This window comes from Coregonus lavaretus, assembly GCF_964263955.1.
Source record: "Coregonus lavaretus genome assembly, chromosome: 29".
In the NCBI taxonomy this organism is placed as follows: domain Eukaryota; kingdom Metazoa; phylum Chordata; class Actinopteri; order Salmoniformes; family Salmonidae; genus Coregonus; species Coregonus lavaretus.
In genome coordinates, this window is record NC_140016.1 from 38,627,984 (window position 1) to 38,648,859 (window position 20,876).

Here is a 20,876-nt window from a genome sequence, read left to right on the forward strand (position 1 = left end):
AGTCTGTCATGGAAAGAGCAGGTGTTCCTAATGTTTTGTACACTGTGTAGACTGCCATGCTTTTTGCTATCGTACACATTTCCTTTCCCCCTGAACTTGGAAACGTACTGTATACTACGGCCAGTTTCCTGGACTTTGATTGAGCTTAGTCCTAAACTTAAAAACACTTTTAACGGAGATTCTCCATTGAAAGCGCTTCTTCCAAGACTAAGCCTAATCTGTGTCTGGGAAACTGTCATATTGGGAATACATTTGAAGGTTATTGCAATACTGCTCTCCCTGTAGGTATCCAATAGGAACCCGAACCACCACTAGATAGTAGGGCCCCACAATAGAAAAAAGATAAGGTACCGGATGGGAAGACAGGGAGAATATTAATATTCTGTCTCTCAAGGGGACAAATACCCAGTGTGGAATTGTGATAGTCCAAAGTTTCACAGGCATTCCTTGTGTTGAACGACAGTATGTCCTCCCCATTAAAAACCATTACAGGAGTAATTCATCAGTCTTTGGGAAGATACTAACAACAACAAAAAAGATAGATGTTCATAAATGTATTTATTTATTTTAAGTCCTTCAGCAGTTATTCCATTGTTCTATAACCAAAGGGAAATCTTACATAATCAATGAACACATTTAAAAATATATCCACCCCCGACAAAACAGAAACAACTCCAGGCCACCTCTAAAGAAAGCAGAGTATGTATTCACCATTGGGGTATAAGCTTACAGCTGTGTCTCTGCAACCTGCTGTATATTGGCCAGACTGTCTGTTACATAAACACAGACTTCAAAGAAAAGCAGTCACTGAATGCAACAAGTCTGTTCAGGAGGGTGACATTTTACAGAACATTCAGACAGATATTAATTTTATAGCACAGCTATGATTTTCTGTCATATAGAATAGGAATCGTGTCAGCTCTATTCATTACATTTCTATCTGCAACGTTGTGAATGTTTTACCTCACTGAATACACCCCAGGTTGGAGCAGAAATATCAAGCTGGGAAGGTCAAAGTTGGGACAACGGCTGTACAAACATCACAATCTTTTATGGATAGTCAGAGCATTAATATTATGTATTATTTGTCCTGGTCTTATTAGTTTTTACACTGAACTGTCCACGGTAAAACATTAAGAGTTTTATTATTTCACAAAAGGCTCAGAAACAAATTGGCTACCGACAGCCCATTACTATTTACACTGGTAAAGGAGGGGACGTTCGTTCGGTCTGGGTGTCCGAAGACCACTTCATCTTTGGAGCAAAACACACAATCTGTCGTCTGCTGACAAGCCCGCTGAGAGAGCAAACGAGTGACCGTCCCCACGTTTGCAGAACTTCATAGCAACACGCAGAGGTCAGCTGTGCTAGCAAAAGGGAGCGAGGTAAGAGCAAGGGACACTACTGCCTACAACTGGATGAATTGGGAAATGATGCATCTTTAAGGGTGCCTGATACACCAGCAGCAACTGGTTTGATTTCTCATTAAGTGCTACTGTATTCAAGATCAGTCAGCTTACTCTTTTAAACATATAAAATCACTAATTCTTAGAACACTTTTGAACAACTCTTCTTTCATCAATGGTATATGCTACCAATAACATTGTTATTGGAACGCAATCTAGTCATCACTAATTCAAAATTCCAATCAATGAACTGGTGAGATGCCAGCTTTGCAGTGCACATAGGTACTTGTCCCAAAATATAAATAAAAAATATATATACTTTCTCTACATACTTCAAACTCATACTCAAGTAAACTCTTCTATGCTGCTTTTGTCAAGAGCACTTGTATAATTATTTGCATTCATAAGGGAATTTTTGCAGAGGGAGTGTGGTTCTATGTAGCTTCATGTATAACTGCTTATTGATACTGGTCCATTTGACTCTGAATAGTCCGAAGACATGATTTTTCAACACTTATTTTTCTTTGTGCAGAAACATGAACAAAAGTCAACGAATGAGAACTATATTCAAAAAGGTAACTGTACATCCACTGCCTGAGAGTGACAACGCACTACAACCATGTCTAAATAAATCAACACTGTCCCAGCACGTGTGTCTGGTGCTTATGTGATGCAGGGCTATTCTACAGTAAGACTTCTTCTGATGAGTTGGTTAGAGACGATGGGAGACAGTGGGAGGGAGATAAGCAGAGTGCAGAGGTCAGCTTGGCTCTCCTCCCCCCTTCTTGTTGTAGCACAACTTTCCCTGTGTAGATCCGTAGTGTTATAGAATCTCCAGGTCGACGTGCCGTACCTCTGGATTGCGTTGCTGTTGAGGGACAAAAAACACAACACATTAAATCTTACCACTTCTTTTTAGCATTAAATGAATGTCAACAATTATCTTGGATGATAATGGGATATCATGAGAGTGATATTTCTGGTTCTGATCACTAACCCATCATTGGACAGGAAAAGTTACAATGCTCACTCACCATTAAAAATACATAGTTTTATTAGACAAGTTTTAAAATAGACGTTTCGGCCTACAATGGCCTGCTTCAGAATAATCCCAAAGGGAATGGACAAGTTCATACAGGGCATGGGGAACACAATTAGGGAGAAAACTCTCTTCAGCTGGTGGTGCTAATGAGAGACAGCGTGGTAGACCATACAGGTTAGTACTAAGGGTCTGGTGTGCTGTGGTCAATGTCTCCACCTATTGATGAAATACAGAAGTGATACTAGTAAACAACAATTGGAAAACTGTGCAAGCTTTTTTAAACTACAGTAGGTGTAATTGATATACAACCACTACTATATAATACATGTTTAATATGTTGTGTATTGAAAAATGAACAGGGCTAAGCAAAACTAGGGATAGCAACAATAAACATCAAAAGCTCAGGCAAAGTGGTCTAACAACTGGTTTGGACAACAGTTAGTGAGCTAGTAAGCTCCCTCCATGTGTAAACAAGAAGTACAAATAGGGGGGGGGGGGGGGTTGTCAATGGACCAACAAAGGGATGGAGCTCGTCACCAAAGCATACTATAGTCCTCTTGATTAAGACTGGGGACTAAAGTATCTAAGTAATGGATCCAGAACGTCTCTCTGGACCTTCGGTGTATGTCAACATCGCCACAACGTTTGTTTTTACTGACTTGTTCAATTCCAAACAAAAAAACAAAACAAAGAGAATCACAAAGCGAGTGTCCTCTCTTTGAAATGGAGGGCCACTGGGCTGTTGGGGTCAGCACGTGTAATGGCACTTCAGTGCTCACACATTCTAGTGCGTAACTCCCTTGAAGTTTATCCTACGTAAAATAAGCCGCACGGCCAGCGAATCACATAGATCACATTGCGAGGTGATGATGGTACTTTTGATTTTTATGTCTCCACCCGGTCTGGGGTGCGAGAAACTTTTCATACGTTTGGTGTACTGGCATTGAGTAAATTGCCACACTTGTAGTTGCCGGGGGGAATATGCAGGAGGCTGGTCTTGTTTGCGCCTTGGCTGATGTCGGATCGGACAACACAGTCTTTAATGTTTTTAGCTCTACGGTAGGCGGCCGCAGACTGAAATGTATTACATAGAGTGGAGTCTGAGCGTAGAATATGCCAATGTTTTTTAATGATGCCTAGTAGTTCTGGACTTTGTGGGGTGTAGGTAGTGACCTGTTGGACAGAAGGTCTGGCTCTAGGGCTTGCTCAGTAGTTGTGCTGAACATCCATGAGTTTACTTTCAGCTTGATTTAACCATGTCTGATTGTAGCCCTTTGCTCTAAATCTTTCTAGGAGTTCATCCTTTCTTCTGTTGAATGCACTTCAACAGATCACCAACTAAGAGTTAATACAAGCTATGTGTATGGTGTTGAAATGTAACATGTTGGTGGTGGAGCTACGGAGGGGTAAGTACAGACATGCATTCCAATTCCCTAACATGAAGTGTGCACTCCCTTACTCTACTTCGTGGATTGGTTCTTCAAGCATTGAATCGATATAAGCATGTGCACACTTGGGGAGAAGGGTACATAGAGAATGGGAGTGCGGTGCCACTCTACCTTGAGTTCCTTCTCCAGGCGGTCCACCTCGGCCCCCAGGGTGTCGATGATGTTCTCACCGTGCTTCAGCATGAAGTTCTCCAGCTCATCAGTGGTCTTCACCTGCTGGATGTCCTATAAGCCACAACAAAGTAACACAAACATACAGGTAACTGCCAAAATAATGGATACACTTGAGTAAATGAGGGATACAAAGTATATTGAAAGCAGGTGCGGCTCCTGAGTTAATTCAGCAATTAACATCCCATCATGCTTAGGGTCATGTACAGTGCCTTCGGAAAGTATTCAGACCCCTTGACTTTTTCCACATTTTGTTAGGTTACAGCCTTATTCTAAAAATTATTACATCGTTCCCCCCCCCCCCCATCAATCTATACACAATACCCCATAATGACAAAGCAAAAACAGGTTATTAGAAATGTTTGCTAATTTATAAAAAAAACAGAAATATCACATTTACATAAGTATTCAGACCCTTTACTCAATACTTTGTTGAAGCACCTTTGACAGCGATTACAGCCTCAAGTCTTATTGGGTATGACGCTACAAGCTTGGCACACTTGTATTTGGAGAGTTTCTGCCGTTCTTCTCTGCAGATCCTCTCAAGCTCTGTCAGGTTGGATGGGGAGCGTCGCTGCACAGCTATTTTCAGGTCTCTCCAGAGATGTTCGATCTGGTTCAAGTCCGGGCTGTGGCTGTGCCACTCAAAGACATTCAAAGACTTGTCCCGAAGCCACTCCTGCGTTGTCTTGGCTGTGTGCTTAGGGTCGTTGTCCTGTTGGAAGGTGAACCTTCACCCCAGTCTGAGGTCCTGAGCAGGTTTTCATCAAGGATCTCTCTGTACTTTGCTCCGTTCATCTTTGCCTCGATCCTGACTAGTCACCCAGTCCCTCTCCCATCTCCACAGAGGAACGCCAGAGCTCTGTCAGAGTGACCATCGGGTTCTGTATGAACAAGGCCCTTCTCCCCCGATTGCTCAGTTTGGCCGGGCGGCCAGCTCTAGGAAAAGTCTTTGCGGTTCCAAACTTCTTCCATTTAAGAATGGAGGAGGCAACTGTGTCCTTGGGGACCTTCAATGCTGCAGAAATGTTTTGGTACCCTTCCCCAGATCTGTGCCGTGACAAAATCCTATCTCAGAGCTCTACGGACAATTCCTTCAACCTCATGACTTGGTTCTTGCTCTGACCTGCACTGTCAACTGTGGGACCTTATATAGACAGGTGTGTGCCTTTCCAAATCATGTCCAATCAATTTACCACAGGTGGACTCCAATCAAGTTGTAGAAACATCTCAAGGATGATCAATGGAAACAGGATGCACCCGAGTTCAATTTCGAGTCTCATAACAAAGGGTCTGAATAGTTATGTAAATAAGGTATTTCTGTTTTTTGATACATTTAACATTTATTTTCTAAAAACCTGTTTTCGCTTTGACATTATGGGGTAGTGTGTGCAGATTGCTGAGGATTTTTATTTATTTAATAACATTTTAGATTAAGGCTTTAACGTAACAAAATGTGGGAAAAGTCAAGGGGTCTGAATACTTTCCGAAGGCACTGGGCAGGCCATTATTTTGCTGGGCAGGCCATTATTTTGGCTACCATGGTTATGCCCCCATAGGATGACAATGCCCATAGGATGACTTTGCCCCCCATCCACTGGGCACTTGTAGAATCTATGCCAAGGTGCATTGAAGCTATTCTGGCTCGTGGTGGCCCAATGCCCTATTAAGACACTATGTTTGTGTTTCCTGTATTTTGGCAGTTACCTGTACACTCAGTACTTTGACTAGATAATCATGCACACACACCTAGCTCTGTTACATTCGGCGAGTCATGTATCATTAAGCAATATTCAGTCACTGTTACATAAAGTACAAGACAGTATTAAAATCAGTTTGAAATAAAACATTTCGCCAGCACCATCCTTCAGCTGTATACCAAAACAAGTGGAAGGGTTACCGTTTGGGTGAAAAACACAATTTCAGATTGCAGCTTTAAAGGATCGTACAATGGCTATCAATGCAGATGGATTACTAGGGATGTCTAACTCTCCAAACCAGAAAGACCAAAAAAAAAGCTATGGTGATAAACAGTCGCCTTCATGAAACACTTTTTAGCATTACATTAGCCTTACGTTGAGGATCTGTTCGATGTCCTGCTTCTCCAGGTAGGAGCGTGTCACCACCCTCCCGTCAAAGTCCACCTCCGCCTTGAAGCGCACTTTACTTAGCCCCAGGTCTGTGGCCTTCACATCGTGGATCGCCCTGGTCACAGCAAAAACCAAAAAAAAAGTGTTAGTTACATATTTTTTCAAATGTATTTTATATTAGAGACCACAAGTGTAAATGAGCTATGTATCCAACTCGTCGGCAATATTTATTTTGTGTATGGTCACTGACAAATAAACCATAACATTAATACATTTCAAGAGCAGATCACGTACTGCAGGGATCGGTAACATGCAGCCAGCGGGCCAAAACTGTGATTTATTTTGTTTTTTTAAAAGTAGTCGTTTCAACAAAAAAAAAAAAAAAAGGAGAAACAGGAATTCAGCTAAAAATGTGTTTAATTTAGGAAATACACTACATGACCAAAAGGTCATGGGCATTAATATGGAGTTGGTCCCCCCTTTGCTGCTAAAACAGCCTCCACTCTTCTAGCAAGGCTTTCCACTAGATGTTGGAACATTGCTGCGGGGGCTTGCTTCCATTCAGCCACGAGCATTAGAGAAGTCGGGCACTGATGTTGGGCGATTAGGCCTGGCTCGCAGTCAGCATTCCTATTCATCCCAAAGGTGTTCAGTGGGGTTGAGGTCAGGTCTCTGTACAGGCCAGTCAAGTTCTTCTACACCGATCTCGACAAACCATTTCTGTATGGTCCTCGCTTTGTGCACAGCGGCATTGTCATGCTGAAACAGGAAAGGGCCTTACCCAAACTGTTACCACAAAGCTGGAAGCACAGAATCGTATGCTGTAGCGTTAAGATTTCCCTTCAAAAGGAACTAAGGGGCCTAACCCGAACCATGAAAAACAGCCCCAGACCATTATTCCTCCTCCACCAAACTTTACATTTAAGTAATTTAGCAGACGCTCTTATCCAGAGCGACTTACAGTTAGTGAGTGCATACATTATTTTATTTTTCATACTGGCCCCCCGTGGGAATTGAACCCACAACCCTGGCATTGCAAACGCCATGCTCTACCAACTGAGCTACATCCCTGCCGGCCATTCCCTCCCCTACGCAGGGCCAATTATGCGCCGCCCCATGGGTCTCCCGGTCACGGCCGGGTACGACAGAGCCTGGATTTACAGTTGGTACTTTGCATTGCGGCAGGTAGTATTCTCCTGCCATCCGCCAAACCCAGATTTGTCAGTCGGACTGCCAGATGGTCAAGCGTGATTAATCACTCCAGAGAACGTGTTTCCAATGGCGGCGAGCATTACACCACTCAAGCCGACGCTTGGCATTGTGCATGGTGATCTTAGGCTTTTGTGTAGTTGTTCGGCCTTGGAAACTCATTTCATTAAGCTCCTGACAAACAATGTATTTCGGCTCTAATTTCTCAGATTCCAAAATGCTAATTAGCATCAAAGTAGACATCATGCAAAACTACAAATCCCTGCAAGCTCCTGAACATCATCTCTAGCTGACACCTTTGCTAACAGGTATTGTGTCAATTAAAAAACTTCAATTCACAAAACAGTTCACAGAATTGCCCATTTAAAGAAATGTAGCCGATTTATTCATTACTACATTTAGCTAACATTAGATAGTTAATCCAAAGATTCTTATCTTTGCCTCGAGTCGGCAGTCTCGTCCAGATCATCATGGCATTTGTAGTTCTTTATGATAGCCACATTAGCATTTCATTTTTGGGAGGGGTAAATACAGGCAAATATATTGATAAAAGTCACCTTGTCCTAGAGAGATTTACACGGTTATCAAAACGTCACGCCAGGGTAAGCCTACACAAAACACAGCCCTTATTTGAAGTGTTTCTAAAATCCCCTATGGGAAAAGTGAATGGTGGAAAAACGATTGGAACCATTTCCCTGTTTGAGCGCTAGGTTTTATGGGTATTATAACTCATAATGTGGTACTCTATGGTGTCAGTGCTGAGCGCTGAGGCCTGATTGTGTGGTGGGATAGGCCAGGGTCATGGTCATTAGGAGGTATGCAACAGAACACATTTTCAATCGCGTTGCATCTGAAAATGAAAAGGAGTGTTTCTTATTGGACCAAGTCAAGGTAGTCCCACCCTGTTTCAGTCTGTTTTTCCTTCTGATTGGTACCTAATGAACACAACCCTGGTACAGGGATAGAGAGGCCTGGGGCTGGAGCGCCACTGACCTAACAGCGATGTTGCAATAGTAAGACAAAAATGAGTGTTTCTTATTGGAAAACTCCAGGTAGTGCCCTCCTGTTTGTCTTTTTGTTTTTGTCATTACAAAAATAAATAAAACATCTGTTTGGTGCCTAATAAAAACGACCCTGGGACACTGGACATGGCGGCCACTGACTAACCGGACAGCGGGATCATTCTCCAGGAACTCCGTGAGTTTCTGGACGTGCTCGGCCTGGATGGAGCGTCCCAGCAGTGCCTCCGTGTTTGTGTAGATGAGGAAGGCTGACACTACGCCCAGTAGGGTTCCCACACCCAGAGAGCCCAGGCTGTCGTACAGCGGGTTACCTGGCACAGGGCACGAGGGAAAAAGAGAGAGTTGGTCTATGTCCAAAATTGTACCATATTCACGGTATAGTGCACTAGTTTTGACCAGGGCCCATGGGGCTCCAAATGGCACCCTATTCACTATTTAGTGCAGTACTATGTATTGCACCATCTAGGGAATAGGGTGTCCTTTGGGACGCATACTAAATAAGGAGTTGTGGCTTAACCATTGACGCGTTCCAGGTCATCTGCATTTGTAGGCTGCATAGGATGTTAGTACTGTGTATATATTTCAGACTCAGAATACACAGCACTGGTTCACACAGAATACATAACATTGGTAATATTAAGTATTTGACTGGCCAGAGAATTTAGACAGCTGGGTTACTGTTAGGGTAACTCGAGAACTCAAGTTGTGCAATGTTGGCCCACTGGAGGGGCCCGTGGTTGTGTGAGCACCTGGGAGTGAAGTGCCTACGTGTGGGGAAATGAATAGCATCTCTGTGTAGGTGTGTGTACACTTGTGAGTCCTGTGTGTGTGTGTATGTACATGTGAGTGAGATGAGCTGTGTGTGTGTGTGTGTGTGTGTGTGTGTGTACACCTGTGAGTACCTGTGAGTGAGATGAGCTATGTGTGTGTGTGTGTACCTGTGAGCGAGGTGAGCCCCATGCAGCTTGAGGCCATGATCACTCCCAGCACAGCAGCAGAGTCTTCCAGCAGCACCACATTAGTGCTGGGGTCTCGGCTTTGCATCACTGCACATCAAAACAACATACTGCTTTACTGATCACAACAATAACTACTGATGTACATACATATTGTAAGGGATGACATGTAGATAACTTTATCTCACAAAATCATTGATGTAGCTACATAATGCAATACATGCTAACAACTAACTTATAAAATAATTTGGAATTAAGACTGGGGTAATGTTAAAACTTGGGTAGGTACTCTAGTTATTGATGCATACCAGTACATCAAATAAAAAGGTTACAAAACAAATACGCATTGTACGAACCATATTCATAGAAGGACACTCCTTGCTGGCCAGCACTCTTTTTAATTTCATTGATGGCCACTAGCAGTGTTGCTGAGAGGGAGATAGAAGAAGCAAAAAGAAACATGCAAATCCATAGAACAGTCAGTGTACCTTCCTATTGAACACATATACTGCATTACATCCATTTTAAATACAAGTACATATCATGGGTTCCATAGAACAGTCAGTGTACCTTCCTATTGAACACATATACTGCATTACATCCATTTATTTTAAATACAAGTACATATCACGGGCTATCAAGCGTCTCAGAATAGGAGTGCCGATCTAAGATAAGTTCCCCCCCCGTCCAGGTAATGTTATTCATATTGACCTAAAAAGGCAAAACTGATCCCAAATCAGAACTCCTACTCCGAGACACTTGATGAATACAGTCCCAGAGGGTGATAGTAATTTCAGACCATAAGATACCTCCTTCTGAGACCAGAGATCCTGCCAATATACAGTAAGCCTGCAAGAGACAAAACACAAACCAACAATTAAGAGGGACATCGTTCCAAAAGCACGGTTCGATCAACCACTTTGGCAAATAGACAAGAGGACGTAACAGTTACTAAAATCAAAGATTATGTGAATGTTTGATACCGACAACATTGCAGTCGGACTGTGCAGAATCACTGTACAAATCTTGCATTCCAAATAGCTAGTATGTGATTAAGATGAGCTATTCTGCACGTGGTCATGCCCAAACTGATCCCCTCAGCAGCAGTAACAATGTGGCCACTCACCCAAAGCAGAGACTCGATTGGCTGTGGGTGCAGCAGTCCCATGATGCCGTGGTACCAAGAGAGACCCGCTCCCATCATGAAGATGCCCACGCCGCTGATGAGCGAGGCGATGTAGCGCATGTTGGAGAAGCCGTACCTTAAAGTCAGAGAATAAAACATGTGTTTTATATCTGCACTCACCCCCTCCAGAAGACAGACACACACACACACAGGTTGGAGCAGAGTATCATTTAATGGTGGTGTGGTCCTTACGGGTGGACAGCGTCAGGGTTCCGGACAGACTGGCTGATGCCGATTGCAAGAAGAGCCTGCAGGAGAGAGTGATGAGGTATAAATCGAATCTGCAGCCTTTACAAAATATACTGTATATGACACATTGTTTACAATGACTATCATACAGTTCATTCCAGCTCTGGCTTTTAAGACACTCATGGTAACTGGTGTTATCCATTGCAATCAGGGATGGGACTGTGATGGAACATTTTATGTTTGTGCTTTTCTAATAACAGTTTTCTGTGTTCATGCAAGTGACTGATTGAACGAACCCTCACTATCAGTATCTGTAAATTGGCACTACGCCCAGACCCTTGTTTTGAGAACGAAAGATATCGCAGTTCCAAGGTCTCAGCTTAGAGAGAAGAAGCCTCATGAGGTATTGGTCTGTCACATGCATGACCCAGTATAGGTCAGTCAAATGAATGAAGCAAACGTTAATTATGAATTAATTATGAATGAATAAGCTAAATCATGCAAATATAACTTGTCTGTATATAAGAGATCTAACGGGACTTCCCCGGGAGAGCTCCTGACAGACATTCACTATGGCGCATCAAGTTTGTTGGAACCTCTCCAGTTAACTGATAATAAACAATGATTCATTTAAGATTGACTTCGAGTGTCCCTGTGTAAGAATGTCCACAACAGGACCAACTCTATTAATCACGAATTCTAACTCATCCCTAATTGCAATATCAGGGTATGTGACGATATGTGCACTTCTTGGTAGCCAGTGGATTTGGAGGGCATGTCCCAATAACATATATTTCCTCCTGAAGTGTGCACTCATTCACTACTTCCCACAAATCTCAAAGCATTGGATTGATTGAGGCATGGGATCGTGGGAGTTTCCACAATATTTCCGATACCAGTCATTACCTTTCAAATCAGCGAAGGGGAGTGAACAAGGGCACACTTTAGGAGGAAGGAGAGATAATTAGGACATAGCCACTGTATCTGACCTGGTTGCAGGTGTCAGCCAGGGAGTGAATGGCCTCTGAGAACATGCTGGCTGATCCAGTGTACACCCAAGCCAGGAGCTTGAAGAAGAAATTCAGTCCATTACTGAGGGCAGAGAGAACAACACAATCAACCTTAAAAACCTACTCACATCAATCAGAGAGGACAATAAAATAGTAGTTTTCATATAGGGCGAGTTAAAAGTTTACGCTCTCTAATATACAATTCAATGGCCGGTGTTTAACCCATAGAATAATGTTTTGTTTTACTTCCTTTTCTTTGCATGATTGAGCATACTTTCCAACTCAATGTATCAACTGATAACAATTACTTGGATTGAGGATGTATCCAGAGAAGAGTTAAGACCCATACTGTGTGTCTTGTAAATTAATTACGCTAACTCCTAAACTTCCTGCATGACATGGGGGTTAATGTGAACAGACACAGTGGAGTCCCTCATGTGACTGTCATGCCTGCTAACTCAATAGCTCTAATCCAATACACCAACAGTGTCTCGTGTGAGAACCTACCCCTTGCCCTGATCAACTTGTACTTTACTCACATTTGAATCCCCGGCTGAAGAAAATGAAATGCAACTACAGTTAAACTATTCTGGCATGCATAAGAATAAATTGGCTGTTTTTTTGTGGGGTTTTCGTGAGTTTTCATGAAGGTCAATTTAACAGTAGGGTATGACAAAAGTAATGAGACACTATTCTGGGAGGAGGGGGGAAACAGGTGAGGAAAAGGAGACTTACATGCATATGGCCACCATCACCACCTTCCCCGGCCCTTGTGAAAATGTCGCCCTATTGCTGCCTGATCGGGGCTACATGACAGGAGAAGGGAGAGAAAAGATCAAGCCTACTGGAGATAATGTCTGCTATATCAGAATTATGATTCTAGGAAAAGCAATAGCGTCAATTCCATTCTAAATTAATTCAAATAAAGTATTTTTATCTGAGGATTTTCAATGAATGTCTTAATCTGGAATAGACCCCTACATAATATATACTTCCAGAGAATGTTACAAAATAAGTTAGAGACACTACCCATATTTCGTTTAACCATCAGAGCCCTTCCTATACAGTGCCTTCGGAAAGTATTCAGACCCTTTGACTCTTTCCACATTTTGTTACATTATTATTCTAAAATATATATATATTTTTTTATTCCCTCAGCAATCTACACACATTACCCCATAATGACAAAGTGAAAACAGGTATTTATAAATGTTTGCAAATGTACTACAAATTAAAAACAGAAATACCTTATTTACATACGTATTCAGACCCTTTGCTATGAGACTCGAAATTGAGCTCAGGTGCATCCTGTTTCCATTGATCATCCTTGAGATGTTTCTACAACTTGGAGTCCACCTGTGGTTTGGAACCACCAAGACTCTTCCTAGAGCTGGCCGCCTGGCAAAACTGAGCAATCAGGGGAGAAGGGCCTTGGTCAGGGAGGTGACCAAGAACCCGATGTTCACTCTGACAGAGCTCTAGAGTTCCTCTGTTGAGATGGGAGAACCTTCCAGAAGGACAACAATCTCTGCAGCACTCCACCAATCAGGCCTTTATGGTAGAGTGGCCAGACGGAAGCCACTCCTCAGTAAAAGGCACATGACAGCCTGCTTGGAGTTTGCCAAAAGGCACCTAAAGACTCTGACCATGAGAAACAACATTCTCTGGTCTGATGAAACCAAGATTGAACTCTTTGGCCTGAATGCCAAGCGTCACGTCTGGAGGAAACCTGGCACCAGCCCTACGGTGAAGCATGGTGGTTGCAGCATCATGCTGTGGGGATGTTTTTCAGCGGCAGGGACTGGGAGACTAGTCAGGATCAAAGGAATGATGAACGGAGCAAAGTACAGAGAGATCCTTGATGACAACCTGCTCCAGAGCGCTCAGGACCACAGATTGGGGCGAAGGTTCACCTTCCAATAGGACAACAACCCTAAGCACACAGCCAAGACAACGCAGGAGAGGCTTCGGGACAAGTCCCTGAATGTCCTTGAGTGGCCCAGCCTGAGCCCAGACTTGAACCCGATCGAACATCTCTGGAGAGACCTTAAAATAGCTGTGCAGCAACGCTCCCCATCCAAACCAAGCTTGAGAGGATCTGCAGAGAAGATTTGTAAAAACTCCCCAAATACAGGTGTGCCAAGCTTGTAGCGTTATACCCAAGAAGGCTCGATGCTGTAATCGCTGCCAAAGGTGCTTCAACAAAGTACTGAGTAAAGCGTCTGAATACTTATGTAAATGTGATGTTTTTTTAATATTTGTAATACATTCGCAAACATTTCTAAAAACCTGTTTTTGCTTTGTCATTATGGGGTATTGTGTGTTGATTGATGAGGGGAAAAAAACTATTTAATTAATTTTAGAATGAGGATGTAATGTAACAAAATGTGGAAAAAGTCAAGGCACTAGCTGAGTCAAAGGTAGCATATTTAGAGGATTTTCAGCACACAAAAATTAAGTACAGTATAGAATGCACCATCACATGCTAGGTGGTGCAGTACTGTACTGTAAAGGATCATTGAAAGGAGACCAGCGTTATACAGAGGCACTGTGTCAATGAACGTTGGTGAGAATGAAACAATGTCATGTAAATGCATACCCTACCGTTCAAAAGTTTGGTGTCACTTAGAAATGAGTTGCAAAGAAAAAGCCATATCTCAGACTGCCCATCTTAATCTTTTATTTTTATTGGCCAGTCTGAGATATGGCTTTTCCTTTGCAACTCTGCCTAGAAGGTCAGCATCCCGGACTCGCCTCTTCACTGTTGACGTTGAGACTGGTGTTTTGCGGGTAACTATTTCATGAAGCTGCCAGTTGAGGACCTGTGATGCGCCTGTTTCTCAAACTAGACACTAATGTATTTGTCCTCTTGCTCAGTTGTGCACCGGGGCCTCCCACTCCTCTTTCTATTCTGGTTAGAGCCAGTTTGCGCTGTTCTGTGAAGGGAGTAGTACACAGCGTTGTACGAGATCTTCAGTTTCTTGGCAATTTCTCGTATGGAATAGCCTTAATTTCTCAGAACAAGAATAGACTGACGAGTTTCAGAAGAAAGTTATTTGTTTCTGGCCATTTTGAGCCTGTAATTCGAACCCACAATTGCTGACGCTCCAGATACTCAACTAGTCTCAAGAAGGCCAGTTGTATTGCTTCTTTAAAATCAGCACAACAGTTTTCAGCTGTGCTAACATAATTGGGTTTTCATAAAAGTGTTTTCTAATGATCAATTAGCCTTTTAAAATGATAAACTTGGATTAGCAAACACAACGTGCCATTGGAACACAGGACTGATGGTTGCTGATAATGGGCCTCTGTACGCCTATGTAGATATTCCATTAAAAATAATCTGTTTCCAGCTACAATAGCCATTTACAACATTAACAATGTCTACACTGTATTTCTGATCAATTTTATGTTTTTTTTAAAAATGGACAAAAAAATGATTTTCTTTCGAAAACAAGGACATTTCTAAGTGACCCCAAACTTTTGAACGGTAGTGTACATTTTTCCTACTGATCCACCATGGGCATCGTACCCACAACCGTAGCGCCATGCTCTACCAACTGAGCCACACGGGACCAGTGATGCAGGGCTGTGAGGGTTAAATAACCCTGCACTGGGTCAAAGGTCACGTGAGGGATTTTGGTAGCAGCCAGCAGGACAGGTGTCCATTTCTCTGTCCATCACACTCAGTCTGGTCAGGAGATCCTGGCTCCCCATCCATTTTGTTGTGGCTATCATGATATGGCTAAATATATAGCATGGCTAATATGATAGTAAGAATTGTGGATAGTTGCGTTTCTATCCTCAAGATATCTTGGTAGATCTCCATAAATGACCACCACAGAACTTCTGGTCAAAATGTGTAACATGGATATATTTGCACTTTAAATATTAGCTAAGCTTGAAGGCTTTCAATAGGGAACCACATCACACTGCTTCAGGTCACATTGGCCCTGGACTCACCTTTGTGTTTCCCCAGAAATCTTTGTACTCCTTTAGCAACTGCTGATTCCGGAAAATATCTGAAAGACAGTGAAAAGGAGTGAAGAGAGCATAAACGGAGACAGTGAGTGCAAGCTCACAGCACAGACCATCATTGTAATTAATCGCAACACCACTGAGGAACCAGGTAGCCACTGGTGGGTCGTGTTCATTAGGGCCTGCACAGAAACGTTTTGTAACGGGAAATGAAAATGAGCATTTCTTATTGGACTAGCCAAGTTAGTCCGTTCTCTTCCATTTGTTACCTAATAAATATGACCCAGGCTACATGTCAATATGTAAAAACCACATCATCACACCAACTACACAGCCTAGGTTGGGCTGGGTTACAAAAAGAAAACAACACACATAATAAACAGAGCAAGTATAGACGGTTATTGTACAGTTAGTCACAGAATGCACATGCAGGGTGGAGGATACCTACTCTCTTCGTACTCTCTCTCCTCCACTTTCCTGAGTTTCCGCTCTCTGTCAAGGGCTTCAGGACTTCCCCACACATCTAGAGCTCTGGAAGTCCGATTGAAATAACATTTTCGTTTCGTATACAATATGGTCTACCTATTAGCATCAATATAGTCTACCTAATAGCATCACATTGGCTTAAGGTTGCTAATGTGCAGTCAACTGTAAAGTGCATGATTCCAACAATTGATGTTAATTTTGGTGCTGTAAACACTTGTTTTTTGTGACATGATTTTACTGGTAAGTAAGGAATGTAAAATGTACTAACTTGACTTCCACGTCTGATCGCAGGAATACAGTGAATGCCTCAGTGTCGTCGTGTGGGCTGCGTCGACGGATCTTCCTTAGCTGCTCCAGGTCACTAAGGTCACACGAAAGATAAAAGAGAGAAAGAAAAAGAGAGAAAGAAAGAGAATAGTCAGAAATAGCGAGCGAGACAGAAAGAGAGACAGCGACAGTGGGCTGAGTACATCAAGCAGTCCCTGCATCAATGACTGAGCCATGGGCATGTTAACTTCCCTTAATGTGATAATTTTACATTTTAGTCATTTAGCAGACGCTCTTATCCAGAGCGACTTACAGTTAGTGAGTGCATACATTGTTTCTGGCCATTGTGAGCCTGTAATCGAACCCACAGTGTGTTTCCCCATTAGCTCAGTGGAAGATTGTAATGCTAAGCAGCACTAGTATGGTCTGGAATACACTGAATTCAGAAAAGGATAGCTACAACTTCTTTCAAAGTGTACATTGCCCACGCACCAGCAGAAAACACACAAGAAATAGCAATACTTTTGCCATTGTGAGTTTTGGTTAACCTGTATCCATTAATGCCTAATTGTCAAAATTCCCTGTTATTGAGGGTTTACCTTGGCTTGAGACAGAACTCGTTCATAGCTCTGACTGCAGTGATAAAGTTGTTCTGGGTGTACTTGGATCCATAGTCCCTCTTCTTAAGCACAGCCCGCACTTTCACTTGAATTGTCTCAGTTTTTGTCAGACCTTGGGGCGTTGTTGACCCTGAGATTAAAAAAAAGAAGAGTGCCAATTTTTTTTTTTTTTACTGAACACCAGTGGTGTAAAGTACTTAAATAAAAATACTTTAAAGTACTACTTAAGTAGTACTTTAAAGTTTCTGTACTTTACTATTTATATTTTTGACAACTTTTACTTTACTACATTCCTAAAGAACATAAATTTACTTTTTACTCCATACATTTCCCCCTGACACTCAAAAGTACTCGTTACATTTTGAATGCATAGCAGGACAGGAAAATGGTCCAATTCAAGCACTTATCAAGACAACATCCCTGATCTGGAGGACTCGCTCAACACAAATGCTTAATTTGTAAATTATGTCTGCGTGTTTTAGTGTGCCCCTGGCTATCCGTAAATTTAAAAAACAAGAAAATTGTGCCGTCTGGTTTGCTTAATATAAGCAATTTTTAAATGATTTATACTTGTACTTAAGTATATTTTTGCAATTGCATTCACTTTTGATACTTAAGAATATTTGAAACCAAATACTTTGACTTTTTCTCAAGTAGTATTTTACAGGGTGATTTTCTATTAAGGTAGCTTTACTTTTACTACAGTATGACAATTGGGTACTTTTTCCACCACTGCTGAACACAATAACTAAAAAAGACATAGCTAGATAAGTCACATTGCCTATTCACCAGAACTACTTCCAGCTGTTTTAGGGGTTAGGGTCAAGCATGTTTAAAAAAATAATTAAAAAAATAATTATAAAAAAGAGTACCAGAACATAAAGACTGATAGAGATACTTTTCAATCCTATTTTGACAATGTTCTTACTACACCTGAACATAATACTGGGGTGTATTATTAGCGGGCACCATAGCAAAACGTATTACAAACAAGTTTGCTCCTGTTTGGTTCCTAGTGAATACACATACATATTGCCAAAACAGGACAAGCAGTGGCCATTACCTGGGGAGTCTGAGGAGAGTTGTGCAGCCCCAGCTAGCACCTTCTCCACAGTAGGCGGACTGTCTGGTCCTTGTGTAGTAGGAGGAGGGAGGCCATCCTTACTGCTGCTGGAGGTAGAATAGTACTGGACACGGTTTGTTGTTAGAGCGGCTACACGGAAGTCAGGGAGGCTGAACCACAGATTGTGCATCCCTCCATTCTGCCACCCTGTAGGGAAATGTGTGTTAGCTAAAACAGACTATTAGATACACTACACACATTTTGCACTGACAGTGTTATGCATAAAAAAAAGTGTCAAGCATTGACTTGAACATGTGAGCCTCACCGTGACATGGTCGGGCAACCCTGTGGGGTCGTTGTGACAGTGGGGTTCTGTGCTGCCGGTAGACCCTGCAGAATACTTGCCATGGTCTCTGTGCCAGGCCGGGGAACATCCTCGCAGTTGCGGGCTTCGTAGAGCAATGCTGGAACTTGCTGTTTGAGTGAGAACAAGCACTGTCAGTAGGCATCGGTTGAGTTCGGCCAAACATACCTAGCTATCTACACTAAGTTAACAAGACAAACCCGACTCGCCTCCCAAAGAAATCATCATCATGATGATACAACTACCATCTAAAATGATCGCAGTACCTGGATGTAGCTAGCTAGTTAGCTAATAATGCCGCATCACATCAATTAGCTAGTTCTAAGTTGGCTGACCGGCTAGTATAGCTAGATAGACAACTAGTTGGCTAACTAGCTAGGTTAGCAGGCTGAGGTTCAAATGACACAGAACTTGGCATTACATCGAAAGCGCCCTGTTAACCTGGTCAATGTTATGTTATAACAGTACTGTCAATACATAAAACGGAGGGACACTGTTACCTTGCGGTCTAGCTTGCTTGCTAGATAACTTGATCTTGGTAAGCCAGATAAAGCCAGCCACTGCCCCCGGCACTGGACGGTGAGAGGCCAAACGGGTTTGGAATACCTAGCTAGCTATTGGTTAGCTAGCTAACGTTAGCCTGCTAGCACATGCTACAATAAAGCATCTCCCTACGTATACATTCATTGTGCGTTTGTTTTGGATGGCAGATAGTCGTTGTTATTTCAGGACGGCCTTACCTTTCTTGTGTGATATTTGCTCCGCATATCTCAGTCCATTTTGAGTTATGTTAACCCGCTAGCAAGATAACCACTGCGGCCGTAAATAAATTCACTGAGACGAATGCCGCGTTGAAAGCAACTGGGAACTCGAATATCTCTGACTTCCAACTCCAGTGCGTTCAAGACAACTGTGAACTCGGAGGAAAAAAAACGAGCTCGTTTTGAACGGTTATCCAACTCGGAATTCCAAGTCAAAGGTCAAATCATAACATCAGTGATCTTCAGGTCGTAAAGTCAGAGCTCTAGAAAGATGCCAGAAATTCCGAGTTGAAATTCCAAGTTGGATGACCGTTCAAATCGATTTTTGCCAGTCGGAGCGCGTTTTTTTCGAGTTCCCAGTTGTTTTAAACGCACTGAAGTCAGAGATTTCCGAGTTGTTTGGAACGCGGCATCAGGACACTTTCTAAAGATCCGACTTTCGGACCTGAAAATCACTGACGTCACGATTTGACCTCCTTTTCTTCCGAGTTCTCGTTTGTCTGGAAAGCGTCATAAGTTATTTGCGTAGAGCTTCCTATTGTAATGGAGTTGGAGTTCCGTGGTTGCCATGGCGCCGTGCTGTAGGCAGAGAGCTTTGTAAATATTGTACATATTTTAATACTTTTAGCTAGGTGTTTTATGACAGATTTTTATTTTAAAAAACGTTTTATTTTGTTAGCTAATTAAGTTCTGATTGTATATACACTACTGTTCAAAAGTTTGGGATCACTTAGAAATGTCCTTGTTTTCGAAAGAAAAGCAAATGTTTTGTCCATAATTTTTTTATTTTTTTTTATTATTTTTTTCCACCTTTATTTAACCAGGTAAGCCAGTTGAGAACAGGTTCTCATTTACAACTGCGACCTGGCCAAGATAAAGCAAAGCAGTGCAATAAAAACAACACAGAGTTACATATGGGGTAAAAAACATAAAGTCAAAAATACAGCAGAAAATATATATACAGTGTGTGCAAATGTAGCAAGTTATGGAGGTAAGGCAATACATAGGCTATAGTGCAAAATAATTACAATAGTATTAACACTGTAATGCTAGATGTGCAAAATAACATCAAATTGATTAGAAATACAGTGTAGACATCGTTAATGTTGTAAATGGCTATTGTAGCTGGAAATGGCTGATTTTTAATGGAATATCTACATAGGCGTACAGAGGCCCATTATCAGCAACCATCAGTCCTGTGTTCCAATGGCATGTTGTGTTTGCTAATCCAAGTTTATCATTTTAAAAGGCTAATTGATCATTAGAAAACCCTTTTGAAATTATGTTAGCACAGCTGAAAACTGTTGTGCTGATTAAAGAAGCAATAAAACTGGCCTTCTTGAGACTAGTTGAGTATCTGGAGCGTCAGCAATTGTGGGTTCGATTACAGGCTCAAAATGTCCAGAAACAAATAACTTTCTTCTGAAACTCGTCAGTCTATTCTTGTTCTGAGAAATGAAGGATATTCAATGCGAGAAATTGCCAAGAAACTGAAGATCTCGTACAACGCTGTGTACTACTCCCTTCACAGAACAGCACAAACTGGCTCTAACCAGAATAGAAAGAGGAGTGGGAGGCCCCGGTGCACAACTGAGCAAGAGGACAAAT

At 42.1% G+C, this 20,876-nt stretch overlaps 1 protein-coding gene across 1 annotated transcript; it reads right to left on the reverse strand.

Moving 5' to 3' along the window:
• Nucleotides 1-541: 541 nt before the first annotated feature.
• Nucleotides 542-19,547, reverse strand: LOC311104931 (proton-coupled zinc antiporter SLC30A9, mitochondrial-like). The gene is made up of 18 exons (XM_084146917.1): nucleotides 19,248-19,547; nucleotides 18,469-18,617; nucleotides 18,144-18,350; nucleotides 17,060-17,210; nucleotides 16,462-16,554; nucleotides 16,156-16,238; nucleotides 15,693-15,751; nucleotides 12,465-12,535; nucleotides 11,709-11,811; nucleotides 10,723-10,778; nucleotides 10,471-10,606; nucleotides 10,154-10,193; nucleotides 9,701-9,772; nucleotides 9,327-9,434; nucleotides 8,534-8,699; nucleotides 6,143-6,272; nucleotides 4,008-4,121; nucleotides 542-2,274 (listed from the first exon to the last, which is right to left on the reverse strand). The coding sequence occupies exons 2-18, from the start codon at nucleotides 18,575-18,577 to the stop codon at nucleotides 2,230-2,232; spliced, it is 1,743 nt and encodes a 580-aa protein (XP_084003043.1). The 5' UTR covers nucleotides 18,578-18,617; nucleotides 19,248-19,547; the 3' UTR covers nucleotides 542-2,229.
• Nucleotides 19,548-20,876: the final 1,329 nt, after the last annotated feature.